This window comes from Geotrypetes seraphini, chromosome 6 (assembly GCF_902459505.1).
Source record: "Geotrypetes seraphini chromosome 6, aGeoSer1.1, whole genome shotgun sequence".
Lineage (NCBI taxonomy): Eukaryota > Metazoa > Chordata > Amphibia > Gymnophiona > Dermophiidae > Geotrypetes > Geotrypetes seraphini.
The window spans coordinates 2,086,244-2,111,811 of record NC_047089.1 but is presented as its reverse complement, the minus strand read 5'-3'; the positions used below and the strand labels follow the sequence as shown (position 1 = coordinate 2,111,811).

General features: G+C 43.0%; 1 protein-coding gene across 1 annotated transcript in view; it reads left to right on the top strand.

Moving 5' to 3' along the window:
* Nucleotides 1–24,143, top strand: part of LOC117362074 — a 29,632-nt gene extending 5,489 nt beyond the window's left edge. Inside the window, exon 2 of the mRNA XM_033947849.1 lies at nucleotides 22,962–24,143. Within this exon, the coding sequence (XP_033803740.1) occupies nucleotides 23,012–24,139 (1,128 nt within the window). The 5' untranslated portion in view covers nucleotides 22,962–23,011 and the 3' untranslated portion in view covers nucleotides 24,140–24,143. The remainder of the gene's footprint in view (nucleotides 1–22,961) is intronic.
* Nucleotides 24,144–25,568: the final 1,425 nt, after the last annotated feature.

Here is a 25,568-nt window from a genome sequence, read left to right as displayed (position 1 = left end):
TCAGCATCTCTTTCCCTCCCTTCCTCTCTCCCAAGTCCATTTCTTCTGTGTCCAAAAACGCATTCCCTCCCCCACCTCAGCATCTCTTTCCCTCCCTTCCTCTCTCCCAAGTCCATTTCTTCTGTGTCCAAAAACGCATTCCCTCCCCCACCTCAGCATCTCTTTCCCGCCCTTCCTCTCTCCCAAGTCCATGCCTTCTGTGTCCAAAAACCCATTCCCTCCCCCACCTCAGCATCTCTTTCCCTCCCTTCCTCTCTCCCAAGTTCATGCCTTGTGTCCAAAACGCACTCCCTCCCCCCTTTTGTGTTCCGTGTTTGCCTCCCAGCCCATCTTTGCAACTTTCTCAGCAAAACGAAGCTCAAGCCGCGAGGCTTGTCTTCTGCTTCCTGCCTGCCCTGCCGCGCACAAATAGCCGAACGGAAGTATTCTCCGACGTCAGTGCTAACGTCGGAGGGCAGGCTTTGCTTAAGCCCTCCCTCCGACATCAGCGCTGACATCGGGGAACGCTTGCGATCGGCTATATGTTAGCTGCAGGGCAGGCAGGAACAGAAGACGAGCCTCGCGGCTCGAGATGTATTGAACTCCACGGGTCCCCCGTCCAGCTCTCTCCTGTCCACGTGGGGCGGACCGCCCCTCTCCCTAGACTGGTGGTACTGCCCTGATGGCGGCCCTGACCGTACGGCACACCAGGCAACATCTCGCGGCACACTAGTGTGCCGCGGAACAGCGGTTGAAAAACACTGATCTAGATAACACTATATCAACTGGCTCATCTTTATCCACATGTTTATTCATACTTTCAAAGAAGTCAAGCAAATTGGCGAGCCAAAGCCTTCCCCAAATGAACCCATGTTTGTCTACATGTTCCACAATTTTATTTTTTATTATTTTTTCCACTATTTTGCCCGGCACTGAAGTCAGGCTTACCAGTCTGTAATTCCCCAGATATCCCCTAGAACCTTTTAAAAAACCAGCATAACATTGGCCACCCTCCAATCTTCAGGAACTACAGACGATTTTAGCGACAGGTTACAGATCACTAACAACAGAACAACAATTTCATTTTTGATATTTGAGTTCGTTCAGTACCCTGAGATGTATACCATCCGATCCTGGTGATTTATCACTCTTGTCAATTTGGCTTGGTACCTCTTCCAGGTTAATCGAGAATTCTCTCAATTCATCCATCTCATCACCCTTGAAAATCATTTCTAGAGGCTGCGGCTGTATCGGAAAAGATCCAAGATGGCCGCGGTTGCGGTTCTCTGAGCGACTGCCCGCAAAGTCTTTTCTTCAAAAACTTATCTTCCGACGTTGTTCGCCAGATACATACCAGTCATGCCGAAGAAGAGAGGGAAGAGCGTCCCTGGAGCCTCGTGATGCTCTGGAGCGGCTCCCTTTGGCAATATCGAGGACTTAGTGAGGCATATGCAGGGCGTCATAGCCTCGTCGGCGTTGCTGACGCCCGAGACGCTTCCGGGGAACAGAGCGGAGGCGTCTCTTCAGACCTTTGAGACCACATTGAGCCCCGACACGAGAGCTCCTCCCCTCAATCCTCGAGCCACCAGTTCCCCGGGGTTAGAGAGGCAGTCGGAAGTCGACTTGCATTCTCCCCCAGAGGCTAAACTAAACCTTAAGTTTATATACCGCATCTTCTCCTCAGATGTAGAGCTCGGCATGGTTTACAAGAACTTAAATATAGGAAGAGCAGAATAAAGGGTTAAGAACTTAAGAACATAAGAAGTTGTCCCCGTTGAGTCAGACCAGAGGTCCATCTTGCTCAGCGGTCCGCTCCCGCGGCGGTCCATCAGAGTTGGGGTTGCATAAAGGGGGGAAGAGAAAGGGTAGGGGATGCGTGAAGGGGGGAAGAGAAAATTACATTTTTGTGAAAAGCCAAGTTTTCAGGTGCTTACGGAATAGTTGGAGGGAGTTCAGGTTCCTTAGTGGGACAGTAAGATTGTTCCAAAGCCCTGTGATATTGAAAAGGAGGGATTTTCCCAGTTTACCCGCATAGATAATACCATGTAGAGAGGGGAAGGATAGTTTATGTTTTTAGGTGGGCCTGGTGGAGTCAGGACTCGAGGAGTTATAAGATAGTAGGGTTAGAGGGGGAGGATGCCATGAATGATCTTAAAAGCCAGGCGGGCACACTTGAAATGAACTCTGGAAATCACTGGGAGCCAGTGAAGTTTGGACAGAAGTGGGGAGACATGATCAGATTTGCGTTTTGCGAAGATCAACTTGGCCGCAGTGTTCTGGATTAGCTGGAGTCTTTGAAGATTATTTTTTGTTAAACTTAAATAGATGGCATTACAGTAGTCTAGTTTGGAGAGGATGATAGATTGGACAAAGACAGCAAAATGATGTTGGCGGAAGTAGGACCTTACATTCCTCAACATGTGGAGGCTAAAAATGCATGATTTTGCCAAGGAGTTGAGGTGGTCATTGAAGGAGAGGGAAGAATCGATGGTGAAGCCTAGGACCTTGCTTGAGAACTCAAGCTGCTGAGTGTTGCCAGAGGGCAGTGAAAAGAGGGTGGGCAGGTGTTCTAATTTTGGGCCGAGCCAGAATAGTTTTGTTTTAGACTCTTTCAGTTTCATCTGTACCAAGAGGGACCAGGAATGAAGTCTTGTTATGCAAGCTGTAATGTTCTCGTGGAGGTTGGTTAGGTTCTGTTCAGTCTCGAGAAGGACGAGGATGTCATCAGCATATATGTAGATTGTTTCGAGGGGAGATAGATGGAAGAATTTCAGAGAAGACATATAGATGTTAAAGAGAATAGGGGATAGGGGAGATCCCTGTGGGACTCCGCAAGATGGTTTCCAAGGAACGGACATGGTGCCATTTGTGTTGACAGTGTAGGAACGGGAACATAGGAAGTTCGAGAACCACTGTAGGATGGTGGAATCAATGCCTATCTCGGAAAGTTGATAGAGTAGAATATCATGGTGGACTACATCGAAGGCTGCAGAGAGATCAAATTACAATAGGACAGCGAACTTGTTTCGAGAATCTAATTGTTGCACCTTTGAAATTAAGGAGACTAGGAGGGATTCGGTGCTGAAGCTAGGTCGGAAGCCATATTGGTAGGGTAGGAGAATGGAGAATCTCTCTAGGTAAGATGAGAGCTGGGTAGAGATGACGGCCTCTAGCATTTTGGTCAGGAGAGGGATATTTGCTATAGGGCAAATTTCCTTATATGATAAGGAAGGGTCATGATCAGCTTTTTTCAGTAGTGGGGACAAGGCAATATGTCCCATTTCTGTGGAGAACAGGCCCGATAATAAAGCAGAGTTTATAAGTCTGGTAAGGGAGGAGATGGCCTGCGCAGGAATGTTATCGTAGAGGTAGGAAGGGAAAGGATCCAGGACGCATTTGCAGGATTTCAGTTTGAGGCAAAGCTTAGAGATCTGGAGTTCGGATACGAGTTCAAAGGCAGTCCTGGATCTATCTGCAGGGATAGGGTTGGAGTCTTTGGGTGCCAGAGAATTGTAAGAGACTGTTGGGGGGAAAGAGCTCCTTATGGTAGTAATCTTTTTGTTGAAAAAATTAGCTAGGTCATCTGCGGATGGGGAGGAGGGGGGAAAGGTGGAGTTGTTTTTTGAAGTTAAGTTGCGCCAGATGTTGAACAGTATACTATTTTGGTTTTTTGATCTGGAAATTTTATCACCATATAAATTCTTCCTTGCCTTTTTCAATACTGTGTTGTAGAACTTGATATTGTCTCTCCAGGATTGTCTGTCTGAAGGGGATTTAGATTTTTTCCATTTACGCTCCAGATCTCTACATTTCTGCTTCAATTCCCTGTGGTATGGAAGATACCAGGGGGCCTTGCGGGAGTAGGAGATAGGTTTAGTAGATAAAGGGGCAAAAGCACAGTAGGTGGTCTCAGAAAGGATTACCCAGTTGTGCCAGTTGGATTCTGGGTCAATAGGTTTAGGAAAAGAGGGAAGTTTGTTGAGAAATTGGGTCCAGAACAGTTCACTTGTGATTTTTTTGCGGTAGATAATATAGTTTGTGGCCTGGGGTGGATTGCCAAGGTGAGACATGAAAATGGGAAGGCAGAAAGAGCCTAAAAGGTGATCGGACCGGGGACATGTTCCCAACGTACCTCTTCGGCAGAAGTTTTGTGTTCGGTCAGGTCGAGGAAACTGATGATGTCTAGTGTATGCCCCTTTTCGTGGGTAGGGGCAGGCGTAGGTGCGGTGAAATCTAGGGAGGTGAGGAAGTTCTTGAATTCGGTTGCATCCTTGCTGGTGTTGTCATCTAGGTGGAGATTGATATCAATAGTCTGGAATTTTAGGAAGACCCTTGTTAAGGTCTCGAGAACGAGTTCGGAGGATTTGCTCCAGGGGGTTGGTGGCCGGTAAAGTAGCAAGATACCTAATGGGTGGGGGTGAAATTCATCATTGCCTGAAGCTAACATGAATTCTAGAGAAGCATGACTGCCCTTTTCAAGGAGATGAACATCGAAGAATGATTTATAGAGCAAAGCCAGGCCTCCTCCTTTTCGGTTGGTTCTGGGAGAGAAGAGGCCATGGTATCCAGGGGGGCAGAGTTCATTTTGTGTGAATAAATTATCTTTTTCGATCCATGATTCTGTGATGCACAAGAAACCCGGATCGAAGTCTTCAAGTAGGTCTTTTAGTATTTGGGTCTTGTTGCGGACAGATCTGGCGTTACAGTAGAGTGTTGGAACTGGGGTGAGAGAGTCAGAGGTAAGGCTGGGTAGGTTGGCTGGAGGAACAGGCTTTAGGGAAACATAGTTGACTCCTCTGGGCTTTTTGAAGGGGTGGGTTCTAGTGCGTACTAGTGCAGGGATTCTGAGGCCAGGGCAGGTGTTGCTGCAGTTTGTGGAATCGAGTAGGTTGGGAGGGAGAGGTTTTTGGCAGTGTGAAGTGTTGGTGCATGTGCAAAGTAGGAGGAGAAGGAGCCAAGAAGGTGGCTTCATGGTGAGGTCAAAGGGAACAAGAGAGGGGAACCAAAGAAGCTGGATAAACAGGATGGAGGGACAACTGAGTTCAGGAGAGGAACTTAGTGAAACGTAGGGAAGACTAAAAACCGATGAAGACTTAGCACCAATTGTTCTAGTGAGAATACAAACGGAGGTGGAACTTGGCAATTTCTGCTGGTAAGATAAAAACAGAGGTGGAGCTTAGCATAATTTGTTTTATGTAAGGACTTGGGCAGAAGTAGGCAATTATATAGCTAAAGGAACGATTTGGTAACAGGTTCAGTTCTTTATGCGCAAGTGGTGTCGGGCGAAGGAAGTAGGGTTGAGATGGCAATGGCTTCCTATATCCTCAGCTCTGGAGAGCAGCTTTGGGGTAGTTTTTCGGTGGTCCTCAGACAGGCTATGGAGGGGTCGGAGCTATAGAGGGCTAAGACAAGCCCGATCCGACCAGCACAGGCGGCTCAGGGAGGGGGGAGAAAGAGTAGATGATTAGATTGAGGTTAAGAGCGAAATATTCTTGAAGCAAGGGATTTTTTTTTTTTTTTTTAGGATTTGCACAGGAGGCGGAGTTCGACTCCCACACCGTCCCGAGCAGGAGTCCAGGGAAGGTGAGGAAAACAGCAACTCAGGCTCTCGGAATTTTCATCGGAGCCTGAGTATCCATGAGGATGGAACATCAGGGTTAGATCCGAGCCGGGAGAGACAGAGAAGAGGAGAACCTTTGGTGATCATCAGAATTGCATACTTTAAATATTATAAAGCCCCAAGAGGTAACATTAGATGCCTTGTGGGACTTGACTGCCAATTTAGTCAAAACAGGGAAGATAAAGACTCAAGAGAAGGAGGTTTCTCAAATAAAACAAGACCTGGGTGAATCAAAAATAAATATCCAGAATATTAAAGACGAATGATTTAGGAGACATTAATGAAGGACAGTGTTAATTTAAGAAGGAAGATAGAGACATTTGAAAATTCCTCCAGGAGTAACAATCTTAGACTGATTAATTTTCCTCGAATTCTAACAGTTACCCCAAGAGAAATGTTAAAACGTTATTACGGTAGTTGGAGATATTAGAAGTTCCTGAAGATTCATTGCCTCCATTTACACAGGTCTACTATTTGCCGAATAAAAATCAGAATCAACAGGAAAGAAATCAAGGACCAATTGATGTAACACCATCTTTAGCTCTTACTTTGGATAAAATTGGCTTTTGAGACTTTTCTTTAAAAACAAAGAGAAAAAGTTTTTTGACTTTAAGATACAAATCTTCCCAGATTTGGCAAGAGACACACAAAAGCATAGAAAAGATTTTTTATTATTAAAACCTGGAGTATTAGCTCTGGGGGCGACTTTTTATCTTCGTCACCCATGCAAGTGTATAATACAATTTAATTCTTAGAAATATGTTTTTTTTTGAGCCATATCAGCTAATGGCTTTTCTCGCTTTGTCTCCCTGGGAGAAGGAAAAGAAATGAGAATTTTAATGTATTAGACACCTGTATATCAGTTAATCATAAACCACGCTTCTTGTGTTAGTATTTCTTATTCCGTTTACATTACATCTTGCATCTTATTGTGGACTTGAGTTGATTAAGCAATATTTACTTTCTTATATAATTAGGGGGGGAAAATTTTTCTTTGTTGTAATCACTTTCTGTACAAGTTAAATCTTGAACTGAATATTTTGAAAATTATAAATAAATAAAAAATAAATTTAAAAAAATCATTTCTAATTCATCACAGAGTAATATCGAGTTTTCTGTATCAAGAAAATTTCTTACATCTTCTTCCATAAAACTGATGCAAAGAATTCATTCAGTCTCCCCACTATGGCCTTATCCTCCCTGAGCGCTCCTTTTACTCCTTAACCAACAACGATCCCACGGATTCCCTCACATTTCTGCTTTTGATTTACCTAAAAAATTGTTACTATGAGTTTATGCCTCTGGCAAGTTGTTCTTCATATTCTTGTTTAGCTTTCTTTATCGATTCTTAGCATTTAACTTGTCAGTGCATATGTTTCTTCTACTTTTCTTCATTGGGATCCTTTTTCCATTCTTTAAAGGATGTTTTCTTAGCTTTAATAGCCTCTTTCACATCGCCTTTTAACTACACCGGCTTTCATTTTCTTTCCACCTAACATAGTAACATAGTAGATGACGGCAGACAAAGACCCGAATGGTCCATCCAGTCTGCCCAACCTGATTCAATTTAAATTTTTTTTTTTTTCTTCTTAGCTATTTCTGGGCAAGAATCCAATTTTTTCTTCTTAGCTATTTCTGGGCAAGAATCCAAAGCTTTACCCGGTACTGTGCTTGGGTTCCAACTGCTGAAATCTCTGTTAAGACTTACTCCAGCCCATCTACAACCTCCCAGCCATTGAAGCCCTCCCCAAACGGCCATACACAGACACAGACCATGCAAGTCTGCCCAGTACCGGCCTTAGTTCAATATTTAATCTTATTTTCTGATTCTAGATCCTTTGTGTTCATCCCACGCTTCTTTGAACTCAGTCACAGTTTTACTCTCCACCACCTCTCTCGGGAGCTCATTCCAGGCATTCACCACCCTCTCCGTAAAGTAGAATTTCCTAACATTGCCTTTGAATCTATCACCCCTCAACCTCAAATTATGTTCTCTGGTTTTATCATTTTCCTTTCTCTGAAAAAGATTTTGTTCTACGTTAATACCTTTCAAGTATTTGAATGTCTGAATCATATCTCCCCTGCCTCTCCTTTCCTCTAGGGTATACATATTCAGGGCTTCCAGTTTCTCCTCATACGTCTTCTGGCGCAAGCCTCCTATCATTTTCGTCGCCCTCCTCTGGACCGCCTCAAGTCTTCTTACGTCCTTCGCCAGATACGGTCTCCAAAATTGAACACAATACTCCAAGTGGGGCCTTACCAATGACCTGTACAGGGGCATCAACACCTTCTTCCTTCTACTGACTACGCCTCTCTTTATACAGCCCAGAATCCTTCTGGCAGCAGCCACTGCCTTGTCACACTGTTTTTTCACCTTTAGATCTTCGGACACTATCACCCCAAGGTCCCTCTCCCCGTCCGTGCATATCAGCTTCTCTCCTCCCGGCATATACGGTTCCTTCCTATTATTAATCCCCAAATGCATTACTCTGCATTTCTTTGCATTGAATTTTAGTTGCCAGGCATTAGACCATTCCTCTAACTTTTGCAGATCCTTTTTCATATTTTCCACTCCCTCTTCGGTGTCTACTCTGTTACAAATCTTGGTATCATCTGCAAAAAGGCACACTTTTCCTTCTAACCCTTCAGCAATGTCACTCACAAACATATTGAACAGGATTGGCCCCAGCACTGATCCCTGAGGGACTCCACTACTCACCTTTCCTTCCTTCGAGTGACTTCCATTAACCACCACCCTCTGGCGTCTGTCCGACAGCCAGTTTCTGACCCAGTTCACCACTTTGGGTCCTAACTTCAGCCCTTCAAGTTTGTTCAACAGCCTCCTATGAGGAACTGTATCAAAGGCTTTGCTGAAATCCAAGTAAATTACATCTAGCATATGCCTTCGATCCAGCTCTCTGGTCACCCAATCAAAAAATTCAATCAGGTTCGTTTGGCACGATTTACCTTTTGTAAAGCCATGTTGCCTCGGATCCTGTAACCCATTAGATTCAAGGAAGTACACTATCCTTTCTTTCAGCAAAACTTCCATTATTTTTCCAACAACTGAAGTGAGGCTCACTTTTTTTTAATATGTGGAATACATCTGGTCTGGGCTTCCACAATGGTATTTTTAAACAACATCCACACCTGGTTTACACATGACCTTTGCCACAGACCCTTTCAGATTCTTTTTAACCATTTTCCTCATTTTTTCATAGCTGTCCCTGCAAAAATTGAATGCTGATATAGTCAATTTTTTTAGCGATGTCACTCCAGTTAGCTCATATTTACCTCCCGTACTATGTCCTACATTCCACTAAGGACCAAATCTAAAATAGCTCTCCCTCTTGTCAGTTCCCAGACCAATTGCTTCAAGAAGCAGTCATTTATATGACGTCTAGGAATTTTACCTCCCTAGCACTCCATGATGTAACATGTATCCAGTCAATGTTGGGGTAGTTGAAATCAAAATGCTCCAATAATTTATCTACATACAACTCAGAAGACTAGTCAAACATTATGATACTGCTTCAAACCTGCCAAAATCCCTACACAGCTTTACATAGAAACATAGAAGATGACGGCAGAAAAAGGGCTATAGCCCATCAAGTCTGCCCACCGTACTGTCCCTTCCTCTTAAGTCTATACCTAGTGACTATTTATTCAGATTGACTCTCTTGGGGATCCCCTCTTTCCTCCTCTGACCCTCGTAGGGATCCCACATATGTATCCCATTTATTCTTGAAGTCCAGCACGCTGTTGGCCTCGATCACCTGCGCTGGAAGCTCATTCCAACGGTCAACCACTCTTTCTGTGAAGAAGTACTTCCTTATGTCGCCTTTCTTCAAGACTCAAAAAAGTTGGGAGAAAAAAAAAGGCTTCAGATAGGCTTCATGGGCCAAAAAACTCCCAATATGAAAATAATTCAAAATATCCTTTATTAAAGTCTCCAAGAATGCAGGTGCAAAAAGCAACACAATGCAGGCTAATCGTCCTCAAAGCCAAGCACAAAAGAAATGTAATATGTAGTTGAAATCTGTTGCCCAATTTGCCATCTTTCCTAATCTCTGAAAACATTTTGCAACTGTCTGCTCCATTCTGACCCGTGGAATGGTCGTATAACCCTAGCTGTATATTTTTGGCTTCCACACATGCAAAATGTTTATCTTGTTTGATTCAATTCCCTCTTTAACATATAACACAACCCCCCCTCCAATTTGATCTCCTCTATCATTGCGATATAATGTGTACCCAGGTAACACAGTATCCCATTGATTGTCCTTCCACCAGGTCTCTGAGATGCCTATTATATCTATTTCAGCGCTATATACGCTTTATTTTTTAGGCTTCTAGTAATGCTTTGCATCTAACTTGCCAGTACTTTTGTCTCTTCTTATTTTTTTCATTGAGATCCTTTTTCCGTTCTTTAAAGGATGTTTTCTTGACTGTAATAACCTCTTTCACATCGCCTTTCATTTTCTTTCCACCTTTTTCAATACGTGGAATACATCTGGTATACAGACACTTCAAATTGTGTTTTTTCCTTGTATCTATGGGCTGCTGAGAAGACGACAGGAATAACTTGACATATTTACTCTGCTTCCCTCTTAAGAACTCTTGGCTTTCAACATTTTTGAAACCTCTCTATTGGGACTGCCTAATTGTTCTGATTCTACAGTATCCACACCGAACCATCTGCTCCTGGGCGACTGTCAGTTCCCCCCTCCCCCCCCAATCTCAGTTTAAAAGCTGCTCTAACTCCTTTTTAAATATTAGCGTCAGCAGCCTGGACTCCATCCTTTCGGAATAGGCTCCCCCTTTCCTAGAAGGTAGCTTAGTTCCTAACAAATCTAAATCCCTCATCCCTGCACCATCATCTCAACCACACATTGAGACTTCAAACCCACCTTATTGATATAGCCTTCAATCCATAACCCTACTTCCCACCGACCCAGCCAGCAGATGAACCGTTCCCATAACTGTATCCATGACATCCTGTTTGTCTGTCTTGATTGTAAGCTCTTTTGAATAGGGACTGTCTCCTTCATAAATCTGTACAGCACTGCGTAGGTCTGTTAGCTAGGAACAAGAGAACCCCACTTCCAGCATATTCCTTTGCTGCCTTAACACAGTTGGACAGCCACAGCACCTGCTTTTCTTGTAGAATACTAGAATTATAGGTCAATCTCTGTTCGACTCAATCACTTACTTTGCAGCAAGCACAGAGCTGGTGCCAGTGCTCATGCCTAGATGGGGCATCATGCCCACGCTCCAGCCAAACTCGGTATTTCCAAGTATCCAGCATCGAAACGAGAAAGTACAATTTAGAATGTGAAATCTCAACATTTCTCTATGTGCACATCTGTAAACTTCTTTTCAAGGCTGGCGGTTCAGTGGCCGACCTCCATCCTCGACTTTGGTCTGAAAGTAAACAGCTAGAAGAAGCCTAAAGCTTTACCACTGTTATAGCTGACCCTCCCCTGCCCTTATCTGCTTGGCTCCCAGTTCTGTTTGTACAGCAGGGGGGGCCGAAGGAATTTCACAGACTGGGCAGTACAACAAACTCTTCAATATATTAAATAAAACAGGTGAAATCTCATGAAATGGGGCTGGACAGAGTAAAATAGTAAATGACAGCAGATAAAAGACCTGCCAGGTTAATCCAGCCTGTCCAATATATACCAACACCCCTCTCCCCCCAGGGAGCATACACTTCTTCACCCCCACACCACAGGGAAGGCATACACCAACCTCTGAACACACAGTTGTATCTAGCACACGTCGTAATTAACCTGTGTTTGCTCAGTGTTCAAAAATTGGTTTAGAAATCTAGGGTGAAATAAAAATGCTGGAATTACCACCACACCAACCATAGATAGGCAGGTATACAGTCTATGGCAGGGATGTCAAAGTCCCTCCTCGAGGGCCGCAATCCAGTCGGGTTTTCAGGATTTCCCCAATGAATATGCATGAGATCTATTTGCAAGCACTGCTTTCATTGTATGCTAATAGATCTCATGCATATTCATTGGGGAAATCCTGAAAACCCGACTGGATTGCGGCCCTCGAGGACCGACTTTGACACCTGTGGTCTATGGAGTGGAGGAGTAGCAACATGTGGGCTGCGACCTGGGAATATGGGTTCAATTGCCACCACAACTCCTGATGACTGAGCAAGTCACTTAACCCCACCACTAGAGAAAGGCAGGATATCAAATGCATGACCCATAATTGTTATATGTCATAGTGACAGGGATGTCGAAAGAACCTGGCTAAGAGGTTGGACACCAAGAGAGATTGACTCAGTGGTTAAATAGCAGGGACGTTGAGAGAGACTAACTGACATGAGGTTTAAGTAGCAGAAACATTGAGAGAGTAGCTTCTAGACAGTCACACTGAGAAAGAAAAATACAAATATGATGGCAGTAAGAACTGTGAGACCCCCTTCTTCCTAATTTACCTGAGCCCAGCAGATCTCTGGGGTTTCCCTCATTGCTCCAGGATCTCCAATGAGCTACATCTAATTGTAATCTCCCTATGCCTATATCACAGTTTGATAGTAAGCTGTCTGAGACAGGGACCTTCCTTACATTCTCTACCTCTCAACATCTTAAAAATAAGCTGCTATAATTAGTGAGGACAAAAATATATTATTTTTGCAGCATAACACAGCACCAGCGGGGGTTTGAATGAATGGGAATTTGTTTGATGGGGTAAATTAAAAATGGCAGCAGGGTTAAATTTGGATGACCAACTAGACCAACTACCCACCTCCATCCCACTGTCCTCTGGCTCCACCCTGCAGCTTGAGTTCTCAAGCAATGTTCTGGGCATCATCATTGATTCCACATTGTCCTTCAACGACCACCTCAATTCCTTGGTAAAAAAATGCTTTTTCAACCTTCACATGCTAAAGAAAGTAAGATCTTGTTTCCATCAAAAACACTTTACCGTCCTCGTCCAATCCATCATCCTTTCCAGATTGGATTATTGCAACTCTTTCTACTTAAGCCTAACTAAGAAAAGCCTTCATAAACTTCAGCGGATTCAGAATGCCACGGCTAAGCTTATCTTCGTAAAAAGTAAATTTGACCATGTCTCACCGCTCTTGTCCAAGCTTCACTGGCTTCCGATAATCGCCAGGGTCCACTTTAAATGTGCCTGCCTAACTTTCAAAATTCTACACGGCATCCTCCCTCCCTTTATCCCACTTTCTTGGAATTCCTCAAATCCTAATACCATCAGACCCACCCACAAATTAAAACTATCCTTCCCCTCATTAAAAGGCATTTCCCATGCAGGAAAACTAGGGACCTCCCTCCCCTTCAGATTCACCGAGCTCTGGAACAACCTTACCTCCCCTCTTCGGAACCTGAGCTCTCTCCAATTTTTCCGCAAACATCTGAAAACCTGGCTATTCTCAAAAATGTAATACTTACTCCATCTTTGGCATTCTAAGCCCTCTAATTATTCTTCTTACTCTATCCTTTAACTCTTCATTGGAGTTCCTTTCTCTCCCAACTCCTGTAAACCGTGCCGAGCTCTATGGAGAAGATGTGGTATACAAACCTAAGGTTTAGTTTAGTTTAGTTTATGAGCCCCACCAATTGGGCTGAGTATTTGTAAGTTTTCTAGTGGTATTCTGGTAATGATTATAACTACGTATTGCATAGATTATATGTTTTCAATCATTTCGGCAGCTATATAAAATTATCCCAGGACAAGCAAGCAGCATATTCTCACATAACATAAAACTCACTTGTATACCGTAAATACCATTAAGTTCTATGCGGTTCACAAAGACGAGTAATAGAAATGAATAAATATCCAATATCTAACTTCTGAAAGATTCCCTAAAATGATACGTTTTTAAGGCACGTTGAAATTGTTGATATGAATTTGGGAATATGAATATATATGAGATAGCAATCGTTCCTGAAATTTCTTATATTTACATCCCTTTACAGAAGGGAATGAAAATAATGAGTGAAATTTTCTAGAATGTTTAGAGTTTGTCATGATAAAAGATTCTATAAGATAGTCAGGAATTAAGCCTGTTAGTGGTCGAGGTCATCCACAGAACCCGGCACGGACCATCTAAAGTGAGCTGTCACTTTAAGAAACCTGTCTCTTCCATGCATGCTCAGGTGGCTTCCTCCCTGCTGCCAACTCATCTTTGTTTTCTGCGGAGCAGAGAAGCCATATTTTGGTCTTCTAGTCATCTTTTGGTGTGTATCATATGTGATTTTAACATACGTATTTTATACGTTTTTATTTTCTGCATGTATTATTTGAATATGTTTTGGGCCTCCCATATTAAATATGCTTTTAGACTTCAGCCTACTAGCCTCCCACTCCTCGCTGAGGATCCTCGTGTCAGCGGTTTTTCTTTCAAGATCGTTGATCTCCCAATAATTTTTAGATTTTCAGGTTGAGTTTGACGCAGCATTGAGAATGGCCAACTCCGCTTCTGAGGCTCCTCTTCATAGCCCTACTCTAGAGCTGTTGACTTCAATGTCCAGCTACTCCGGTGCTGCCGCCATCATGGGAACCATGTAAGAAAGCTAAGAGGCACAAGCACTATTCCCCCTCCAATGCTGTTGCATCACAAGCGTCTCCATCAAAGAATAAATGAATGGGTATCTCTGTACATGCACATTGTATGCTGATTACCACACAGGCACAAATTCCAGTATCTGCAGCAACGAGCTCAATTTGTGCCACCTACCACACAAGCGCTGTCCTTTCTGAGGGTTCTGTAATCTGACACTGCAAATAGAATTCTAATAAAATTGGGGTCCAATTTTGCTGCCTGGAATGACAAAAGACCCTCAAGCATTCCCTTTCATTTTATACCCTTAAGTGAATGAGTTCTGTAACTTTCTACCACATTTTCTTGGTACCTTCCACTACTCTAACCTCTGAATCCACGCTGGATATTAATAAGATGTCCAAGGTTCTTGGAGTCATACTTGACTCCACCCTATTGTATGAACCTCAAGTATCCAACCTAAGGAAGAAAACCTTCTATAAAGTGAGAAGGCTAAGACTTATCCAGACCCTTTTTTCAAGGACGTCACTTTGCCGTATTCAGGCAAATGCTTATATAGTCCCAACTGGATTATTGCAACTCCCTCTAAGCTGGTCTTTACTCTCCTAAACAAACTATAGATGATTCAAAGAACAGCGGTCAGACTGATATTCAAACTAAAAAAAATTGACTCCATCTCACTTCATCTTAATATAAGAACTTACACTAGCTGCCTATCAAAATTCATATCACCTTCAAACTATCATGCATAATGTTCCAAATCATATATGCAAAAACTGCGGAACCACTCATAAACTTATTTATCAATTCCTGGCCTATATCAACCAGAAAACTGAAATTGCTTCAACTGTCTCCAAAGGAGGTTAAATACAAACACATATTTGACTCGCTCTTCACATATCTTGGCGCCAAGACCTGGAACAACCTCCCGACTGACATCAGATGGAAACATTCTACAACAGTCTGCACCTCTTCTTTGAAAGCAAACACACTGTAGACAACTAACTCAAATTAACTAATGTTACTAAATTCCACACTGTACTCAAGTGCTACACCAGTAGAGTTGTAGAACCTCCATTCTCTCTTCATAACTCTGCCTTCTTCAAACTCCTCAGTTCTTAATCTTCTTGTAAACCACATTGAATCGTAACTGAAATTTGCAGTATAGAAGAAAAATGTATGGTATAGTATGATGTAACATATACATTCTGTAATTCCTTATATTGTAAGTCGCCTTGAACCTGTTTAGGCATAACACGACTCAGAAATTCTAGATTAGATTAGACTCTCTCTTTCCATGCGATTCATAGACTAATTGGCTGGAACTGACCCTCCTGTGTTCAATGCTGTTCTGTTATTCAGTGCCATCATTCTTTTACCAGTAAGTCTTCTATCCTTCAAAATCCTTCAAAGTTGAATTCTCCAAAGAAAATTCAAATTTCCAGACACCACAGCTTCTATCAATGGCTCTCGAATCACACCCATCCAGTGGCATAATAAGGTGGGGCCAGACCGCCCCTGGCTCTTTCTTGGTGGGGGTGCAGGCATCTCTCCGCCCCCCATGACATCCCTTCGCCCCCCCCATACCTATTTAAAATTTTCACCAGCACAAGCAACTACTCTAGTCTGTTTCTCACACCGGCTGGGCTTCCTCTGAAATCACTTCCGGGTCATGGGGCCAGGAAGTGATGTCAGAGGGAAAGCCAATGCCATTAGGCTGGAGAAATTGCTCACCCTGGCAAAGATTTAAAGAGGTATGGGGTGGGAAAGGAGGGCGCAAGTGTGGCAGGGAAGGACCGCCCCAGGTACCTGCTACCCCATTGCAACCAGCCAGTCAGCTTTTCCAGATATCCACAATGAATATGCATGAGATAAATGTGCATATAATGGAGATATTGCATGTATATATCTCATTCATATTTATTGTGGGTATCCTGAAAACCAAGGACTGTGTTGAGAACCGCTGCTCTAAACCAACATGAAAAAACAGAAAATTGAGTAACTGAGGCAGCTTCCTCCACTGTTCCAGCTTTTATCCTTTGCTTACAAAAATGTCCATTATACAGAGCCGAGCCACACAATAGCACTATACATGCTCTGATCACCCATCCACCATCTCTCCTGTTTTCACTCCTTCTCCCACCTCTGCTTTTCCCCTGACACTGTTTCATATGTGGTCGTCTGTTGCTCTTACTTTTCTGACCTGGAAAGGCTAGGGTTGCCAGATTTCTTCTTTGAAAAAAGAGGACGCCTGCCCCGCCCCACCCTGCCCCATTCCAGCTCTGGCTCTGCCCTGTTCCTCCCCCAGTCCTGCCCCCCACGAACCTCCTCAAGCTCGAAGACCACTTTTGGAATCCTTGCAACACAGTGATGTTACATGCATGCATCTGTGTGTATATCGTCATCTCAGTGATAGCCGCGCATGTGCAAAGACACGGCCTCTGAGCTCAGGAATTCCAAAACCCGGACAAACTGCCAGGTTTTGGAAATCCCTCCGGACGCTTGGACAGTCCTCTAAAAAGAGGACATGTCTGGTTTTTCCATATGTATGGTAACCCTAGGAAAGACGGCTCTGAAAGCTAGTCAAAATGTATTGCTAGTTAAATTGAACTGAGGTAATTTTATTTTCCTTGGGTTTTTTTAATAGACTAACATGGCCACCACAGTATCTGACCTTCACCAGACTCCCCCAATATATGTAGGCACGTGTCCCTTGTTGACTTTCCTGTTCTGTATTCCTTTGTTCTTATGATCACATGGATTAGGAAAGATAAGAATTTCAAAGCCACAATGTCCTTCACACACCTCTGTCCTGGCACAGTTAGCTGAAAGTGCACAGGTCCTTCTCATACATTACTTCCATCAGCTGAGATTTGCAGAACAGGTATCCTTTCCATGCCACAGAACCTGCAGAAAGTGACTGAACCTGGATCAGACATAATAGTAAGAAACCAGAACAAGTGAAATGATGCAAGGTTGTGCCTGTGACATCAGGACTGCTCCTGGAGTAGGACACAGTATTTTCCATTCCTTTGTGAAATCCAAAGAGTGTATTGGTGAAGTGGGTGACTGGGAGATTGTTATTCTTTTAGATTAGGGCTGTTCTGTTGAAGTGGGAGCAGTAAAAGATTGTCCCTGTTGTGTGAAACTGAGACAATGTGTTGATGAGTTAGGGAAGGACAGACTCTTCTGTGAGACTGGGGCTATCTCTTAGTCTCTTTTTGAGAATGTTGCTCTTTGTTTTTGTGAAATTCAAACAAGCATGGGATGAACACAGAGGATTTCTGTGTATATATTGAAGAACTAAGGCCAGTACTGACCATTGAGTTGAGGATGGGCTGGAGTGAGCTTTGACGGAGACTCCAGTAGATGGAACTTATGCACAGTACCGGGCAGAGCTTTGGGTTTCTGGCCCAGAAATATCTAAGAAAAAGTACGATTTAAATTAAAAATCATTAAATTATAGAGTGTATGTTTGGGCAGCCTGGATGGACCATTTGGCTCTTTATCTTCCGTCATTTGCTATGTTAAACTGGGACAGTGCGTTGTTTTGGAAACTGGAAGACTGGGCTCTTTGAGACTGAGGCTTTTCTGATAGGGTGAGGGTGTAAGACTGGGGTAGGAACTGAGAGAGTGTGTTTTCTGTTGTATGAGACTGGGATGGTTTGTTGATGGTTTGGGAACTGGGAGATTGTTCTTTGGTGAGATGAAGAGAGGCTGCTCTGATTTCTGCTGGATTGTGAAAAGGAAAGTAATGTGGAACTGACAGAAATAAAATCAACAGGAGAGCAGGAAACATGATTTAACTGGGAAAGAAAAAAGAGAATTCCAGTTTTCAGAAAATGATGTGAAATGTAATGAAGAAAACCCAGAGAATGGGATGCAAGAGAAGATGGCAGGGGATGGAGAAAATAAAGGAAACTGAGACACTAAGAATAGATTTTTTAAAAGAGGAGTAGCAGGCAAGAGAAGAAAACAGAGGAACCTCCAAGAGACTCTGATTGAGGAGATGGTGCTGGTGTTCGTAGGGATTCTTTCCATTTTTGTTTCCAATGGTGCTCATGGACCATTGGTCTGACATAAGTTGAAACTTTAAGATGCACTATTTTCATTTGTTTTAAGCTATTATTTGATTATTTGCCTTTCATAGAAAACATCAAGGTGGAGTACAAAATTTCATATGAAAAAAACTAAAATTCTAATTGTGAAATTGAGTCTGAATCTACAGACAGGTTTCTGGTATACTGCATGTGTCTGAACCTATTAATCTACAAGTTGATTGTTGATGATTTATATTACATTTTCAAGTTGGAATCGAATTGGTCTTCCCTTATTTTCTTCTGCCTGACATATTTTTACTCATAGGGGAGTCTTTGTTCCTTTTTCCTGTACCCAAATGAAATAAGTGGGAACAAGTTTAAGGCTAAGGAATCAGAAAGTGGTATAGTGTGGATAATGTGCCCCATGATTTTAAGGTAGAGAGGTGGTGAGAGGACAATGAAAGAATGAAAGGACAATGTTTCTTCTGGATGGGAAAGCCAGAAGAGAAAGGCTCCGGTGGGAAGCTAAGCAAATTGAATCAAATCCATAGTGGCTACTGGTCAGACCACTTGTGATAGTAAATCCTAGGGCTGCACCTTGTGACTTAAGAAAATACCTGTAAATCAATTTGAATGTGGTTGTTACTACTGTAGAAAAGACAGTAGACAAGTCCTAATCCTTTTCCACCCTCTATACCAAATCAGACTAATGGTGCCCAGTATCCAACTGTTTTAGGTCACTCAGGAGTACATCCTAATGAGAAGATGCATTCCATGTTACTTAGTCTCACAAGAATGTGGCAATTTCCTCGTTTACCTGGCTAATAATTATTAATGGAACTGTCTGTCCTTGAGAATCTTCTTTAAATCCAGCTGTAATGCTGGCCTTGATCAAGAATGTACTTGAGTATCGAATAAAAATACTTTCCTAATATGGGCTTCAAATCTGATACCGGAAAGGCTGGATATATATGTAGATGTTTTTAGAACAGTTTCTCCTACATAGGGGCTACGTTTTAGCTTAAGTATCAGTCTTAGTAATTTGAAGATGGCAAAGAAGACCTTCACTATCATGGTTTTTGGTCATTTGTAGGGCAAATATGGATAGAAGTCAGGTGAAAGATACAGGGGTTTCATATGGGAATTTATATATGGTACTTGTGTGACAAAATGGATGAAGGGCCTTGTTACTACAGCGGTTACCAATTATCATGGGCATTAGCATGCACTTTTAGTGTATGGTTGATAGAGGTAGGATCGTCTTCTTTCCTTTGTAGAATATAAGCCTAACAAGATACCTACGTTCCTGTATGAAAGCCAGAAAGCTGTGTTAAGTGTTGGCACCAAAATGTCCGAGACGGGGCATGAAGTTTAATGTATTTTGTAAGTTACATGCCTAAGTGGGGGTCCTGCCCAATCTCTGCAAATCTGCGCAATATAAATGAAGCACATTTTAGGAGGAGCTGTGATATTTATGTGCATATGTAATTATGCTAAATTATGTGTAATAGGCATGTAACTCTTAGTGCCTCTATCATAGAATTAGAACATAAAAGTTGCCGAAGGTCCATCAAACCCAGTATCCTGTTTCCAACAGTGGCCAACCCAGGTTCCAAGTACGTGGCAGGATCCCAAGGAGAAAAACAGATTTTGTGCTGCATATTCTAGGAATGCGAAAGCAGTGGATTTTCCCAAATCCATCTTTACATTGACATATTAACTTCTCTTTTAAGAAATTAGCCAAACAATTTTTTCAAACCCTGCTAATCTAACTACTTTCACTACATTCTTTGCCAACAAATTTCAGAGTTTAATTACATGTTGTGAAGAAATATAATCTATAAAATACTATCATGAAAAAACTATCATTCCTCCAAATATTTTATAATACAAACCATAGTCCCCCCATTATCACCCCCTTCCCATTCTCCCCTCCCTCCCAGGATGAAAGGTGACAAAAACAACCAGATTTTGGAATACAATGAAGGCAACCATAGCTTCAGTATAATTCATTAAGAATTAAACTTCTTGCTCTAGTCTAGGTGAAAGTTTTTGAATAAATGGGTCCCAAGTTTTCAAAAAGAAACGAGTTCGTCTAGGAGATCTACGAACCTCCCAAACCTCCAATGCTAAAAACTAGGAGGTTCTGTTTTAAATCTACCACTTAGTAGCTTCATTGCATGTCCCCTAGTCCTAATATTTTTAGAAAGAGTAAGCAAACAATTCATATCTACCTGTTCACTCCACTCAGTATTTTATAGATTTCTATCCTATCTCCTCTGAGCCGTCTCTTCTGCTTTAGCTTTTCCGGACAGGGAAGTCATTGCATCCCTTTTATCATTTTCTTTCTAATTCTGCTATATCTTGTTTGAGATGTGGTCAGTGTGACAGGGTGCAGTTCCTGTCCCTCACCAGCAGATGGAGCCTATCTGCATACTAAAAAATACTCCACAAGTTAATAAATAGACAAAAAATACCTATAAATATAAAGTGCAATAAGTGCTAATAAAGTGCTCAGATCACCAACTGAAAAAGCGCTGTGAGTACAAATGCAGGTACTAGCGCCAGTTGTATCCAGGGACCATCATAGCATTCTGTTCCACTTTCAACAACAAATATATATTTTATATTACGATGTTCATATTAACGTGTTAAATAGAACACTTAGCTTGAGTTGTTTTAAATAGGAAGGCGGTATTTCTGTTTTTCCTGCGCTTGTACAGATCTTCAATATAATCCCCTAAAATGATCCTGTGCAATTGGAAACCACTTAGCCTCCCTTCGACTCGAGTTTCGTAATAACGTCATCAGGAAGGGGGCACTGCAAAGAAGTGGAAATAAAACTGAAAATAAATACAATATAACTCACATAAATGAGGGAACAGTGGTGCTGAAAAGGACAAGTGCCAAGCAGAGAAAAGTAAGCTCCTTTGGAAGCAGGAATGCTGGCTTTGGCCTAACTCCTGCAGTACTGGCTGGTGCAGATAGGGGGCCCAGTGCAGTAGAGGTACTGACAGGGGACATGGAGCAACAAAGAGAGAGAGAGAGAGCCTGCCCTGTATTAGCCTGCCTGGTAGAACATAGAGGAATTGGAGAGCTCTCAAGCTTGATGACCAGTAGAGGGCCCAAAGAGAGCATCTGTGTGACCTAGAGCAGTGGTTCCCAACTCTGTCCTGGAGGACCACTGTCAGCCTAGCAGTCAGCAGTTTTAGTTGCCCTAACTGCAGAATTCTGTGCTCCTGCACAGAATTCACATACATTAAGCATCCAGAGTCAGATTAATATAATTTCCCATAGGCTTTGCTGACATTGGTTAGGGCAACCAAAACTGCTGATTGCTAGGCTGACAACCACCAGGCCAATTGGGTTTTCGGGATAGTCCTAATGAATATGCATGGAGCAAATTTGCATGCCTGTCACTTCCATTATATGCAAATCTCTCTCATGCATATTCGTTAGGGCTAGCCTGAAAATCCGATTAGCCTGGTGGTCCTCCAGGACAGGGTTGGGAACCACTGACCTAGAAAGTACTCATAGAGAGTGCCTGAAGGACTGGGGGAGTCCTCAGGGAATGACTGGTGACCTTAGGGTCTGTGGAGGGACCAAGGTACCGATGAAGTTCTGGCTGACAGTGGCTGGTGGAGAGACCAGCGGAGGAATCAGAGGGACCGGCTGGAGCCAAGAGGCCAGCAGCCAGAGGGACTAGTGGTGTCCAGGCCCGGTGGAGACCGAGAGGCCGGCAACCAGAGCAACTGGGAAGGCCCAGAGTAAGTGACCAGTGGGGATCAGAGGGACTGGCTACCAGAATGTTAAGAGATGACTGGTAGTGAAAGTGTTAGGAAGATGGGAGACCAAATTAGATCAGTAGCACGATACCAAGAAGTGAATTTAACAAACAGGATGAGCCTTAACAGTACTTATCTGCTGTTGTGATCTACAAATTTAAGAATTTTGTTTCATTGATCAGTTTTACTCCTTGGGATCTTGCAAGGTATTTGTGACTTGGCTTGGCCACTGTTGCAAACAGGATACTGGGCTTGCTGGACCTTCAGTCTGTCCTAGTATGGCAACTCTTATGTTCTTATAGTGAGAAGTTTCTTACAGATGCTTCTAGAGTCACTAAGTAATGATCATTCACTTAACAACAAAAAAGTCCCCTAAACCTCCCCAACATCCCCAAATAACTAGCAAAAATGCTCTGGTGTCCTGATCACTCCCAAAAGGGTGAACTCCTTTCAGATGCCTTTTTGTAATTGATCTGCCCCTGTTTGATTTTTCTGTCATCAGGACAGTGGAATCAGCAAACCAGTGTCCCTGTCAAGATGCCAGGCTAGAGGAAGGGAGAAGCTTGACATGAATGTTTTATTGTCACTCCCTCTCCCCACCCTCAACCTCACCCTCACTCTTTGACATTTAGATGTAGTGATCTTCCACGTCTGAATAGCATTTAAACATCTGGGTTTCTCCAGACATTTTAAAGGCTGCCATTTAGATGTATGGATGCTTCTAAAAAAGCACCTTAGAGGCATATTTTGAAAGCACTATATAACTTTGTAAGTCTAAGTGCTTTAAAAATGAGCTCCATAGACACTTATATGCATCTTAAATTGGACATCCCCTTATGAAATTACCCTCTCAATGTCCACTTGAATATTGTCCTCAAGGTGTTTATCTTAATTTGAAAGTTATGGTTGTTAAAAGATAAAGAAGTTAATCTGTGTTTTAGGGACATAGGACTATTAGATCACTAAACTATCTTTTCTTACAGTAGATAGTGCCTGAGAGAAGACAACATCTGGACCTTGTGCCAAGCAGAGGATGGCATTGTTTGGGAAAGTGCTGGAGCCTATAGGATATCTGCAGTCAATGAAGTCCATGGTGCTGGGCATTGAGGCATACTTGCAAGGCACTGCCAAAGCTGAGGAACTGGAATTTGTCCAAAAGAACTTGGATGCCATTGACAAACAGCTGGCTTCTGGGAGAGGCTTGGTGCATAATGCAGATGTGGTGTACTGCGAAGACAACATCTCGGTGGTCTACTATCAGTTAGGCATGGTTGTTCGAGCCAATGCGCAATTCACCAAAAGAGAAACAGAACTCTTTCTGCAGTATGTTGCAGATTATAAAATTGACCGGCAGCTAAATGCCCTATACAACCGACTGCTGGGGGTCTCTGTCCTGGCCAATCAAATTACACTGCTGGAACAGGTGATACTGGATCACAAGCCACGCCGGTGGGAGATGATGGCCTTCTGTGAGAAAGTCAACTTTGTGATTGGAACTGGTCTTCTCTGTCTCTTCACCCACAGTTCCCTCACTGGGAGAGACACCACTCTGATGATGTCTCGCTGGTCAGGAAAGATGGAGGCCCTGTATAAGCGTATGAAGGCAGTATCCTATGAGTGTGTTCACTACTTCAAGGAACAAGCAACGGAGGATATCGAGAAATTCCTAGAGAACAAGGAAAAGTTGAAGAATGATGAAATTGCAACTGGCATTCTGAAGAAACTGGAAAAAAATTATGACTGGCTGAAGTGGTCAGTGATGGTCTCTAACTCCTTTGGGGAGAGCTCCCATGAGATTCTGGTAAGGGGAAACTTCATCTCAGTGAGGCATGAATGTGGTCTCCATGTGGTGGCATGTTATAATGAAAGCCCTTCCTTCCTTGACAAGAATAAAATCCACCTGCTGATCGGGGACTTAGAGTGGAAGATACCCAATCCTCCACCTGACGTGTATGCTAACATCGAAGCCAATCCAGACTATGCCAAGACGTACTTGGCCCAGAGGATGCTGCAGAAGTTGGGGGAAGGTCTAGGAGAAGGGATCACTGTTCATGCAGTCCCTGGGAAACTGGACATGAAATGCAACTTTCCACAAGCAACTTTTGTTCTTCATGAATACAAGCATCGTCTGGCCACTGGTACCGTGTGCATCTTTGGCTGACATCCCTGTGGAGACCTGATCTTCCAAGAGAAAGAAACGTTACTGAGATGCATTCAGCTATTGTTATATGTATTAATTATCGTCATGATCTAATCTTTAGCTAAATCAATAAAAACTTGAAATGTAACAAATGGAAGTCTTTTGATCAGGTCACTATTCACACAATCAAACATTTCATATTACAGACTGCGCTGTGCTGGGCTAAGACTTCAGTGTTTGTTTTCAGATGTGAAACATTTATGACTCGGGGATACTAAGGGCAATAAATTTCACGCACAATACTTAGAGCTTGTTCAGACACTGACGCAAGGTTAGTGTGACGAGCAATGCAGAGAAATGGTTCATATAGGCTACTGGTGCACAGCGTATTCAAATGACGTTTAAATCCTCGAAAGGTATTAATATAGAACCAAATCTTATTCCCACCTCCTAAGCAGCCAATTGAACGGAATTGCTTGATTCTCCCTCCTCTCTTCCTTCATCCATCTTGGGCATTGCTTTTCTTTAATTTCCTTTCTCTATCCACTAGGATTTGACTCCTCATTTCCATCCACTCCTCAGTCTCCCTCTGACATCATTCCCTATTTCTCAACCCCCCTCCCCAAGTTTACCTTAAAATTTGCCTTTTCCCTTATAAAGGACTAGGGGCATGCAATAAAGCTACTAAGTAGTACGGTATTTCCCCATATATAGGCCGTGGCCTATACATGGGTTTTACAAACCTGCCTATGGGGTGTGGTTCACTTAAATGGGGTGGCCTATCTAAATCTTTAAAATCACCCTCCCCTTAAATATATCCCTCACTGAACAGCTGCCGGCTGCCTCCTCGAATCTCCAGCGGTGCAGGGCAGTTGCGATCTTTTCAGCATCCAGCCTGGCCCCCCGCACCTTTTGCTGAATGGCTGCCGTCAGTCCTTGCGAGTCCTGTGAGAACTGACGGCAGCCATTCAGCAAGCGGTGCGAGGCCAGGCTGGATGCCAAAAAGATCGCAACTGCCCTGCACCGCTGGAGATTTGAGGAGGCAGCCGTCCAGCAGGTAATGTACCGGTAAGATAAGCCGCGGCTAATACCATGGGGCGGCATATCTACTGGTTTTAAAACATAGATCACCATTTGCTGTGGCCTATACATGGGGGCAACCTATATGTGGGAAAATAAGGTAAATGTATAACACACTGGAGAAACTATTTCTTCATTCAATGTGTAATTAAACTCTGGAATTCGTTGCCAGAGAATGTGGTGAAAGCTGTTAGCTTAGCAGGGTCTAAAAAAGGTTTGGATAATTTCCTAAAAGTCCATTAAAGCTTGGGGACTTGGGGAAATTTCTAAGACAGGGATGTCAACGTCCCTCCTCGAGGGCCACAATCCAGTCGGGTTTTCAGGATTTCCCCAATGAATATGCATGAGATCTATTTGCATGCACTGCTTT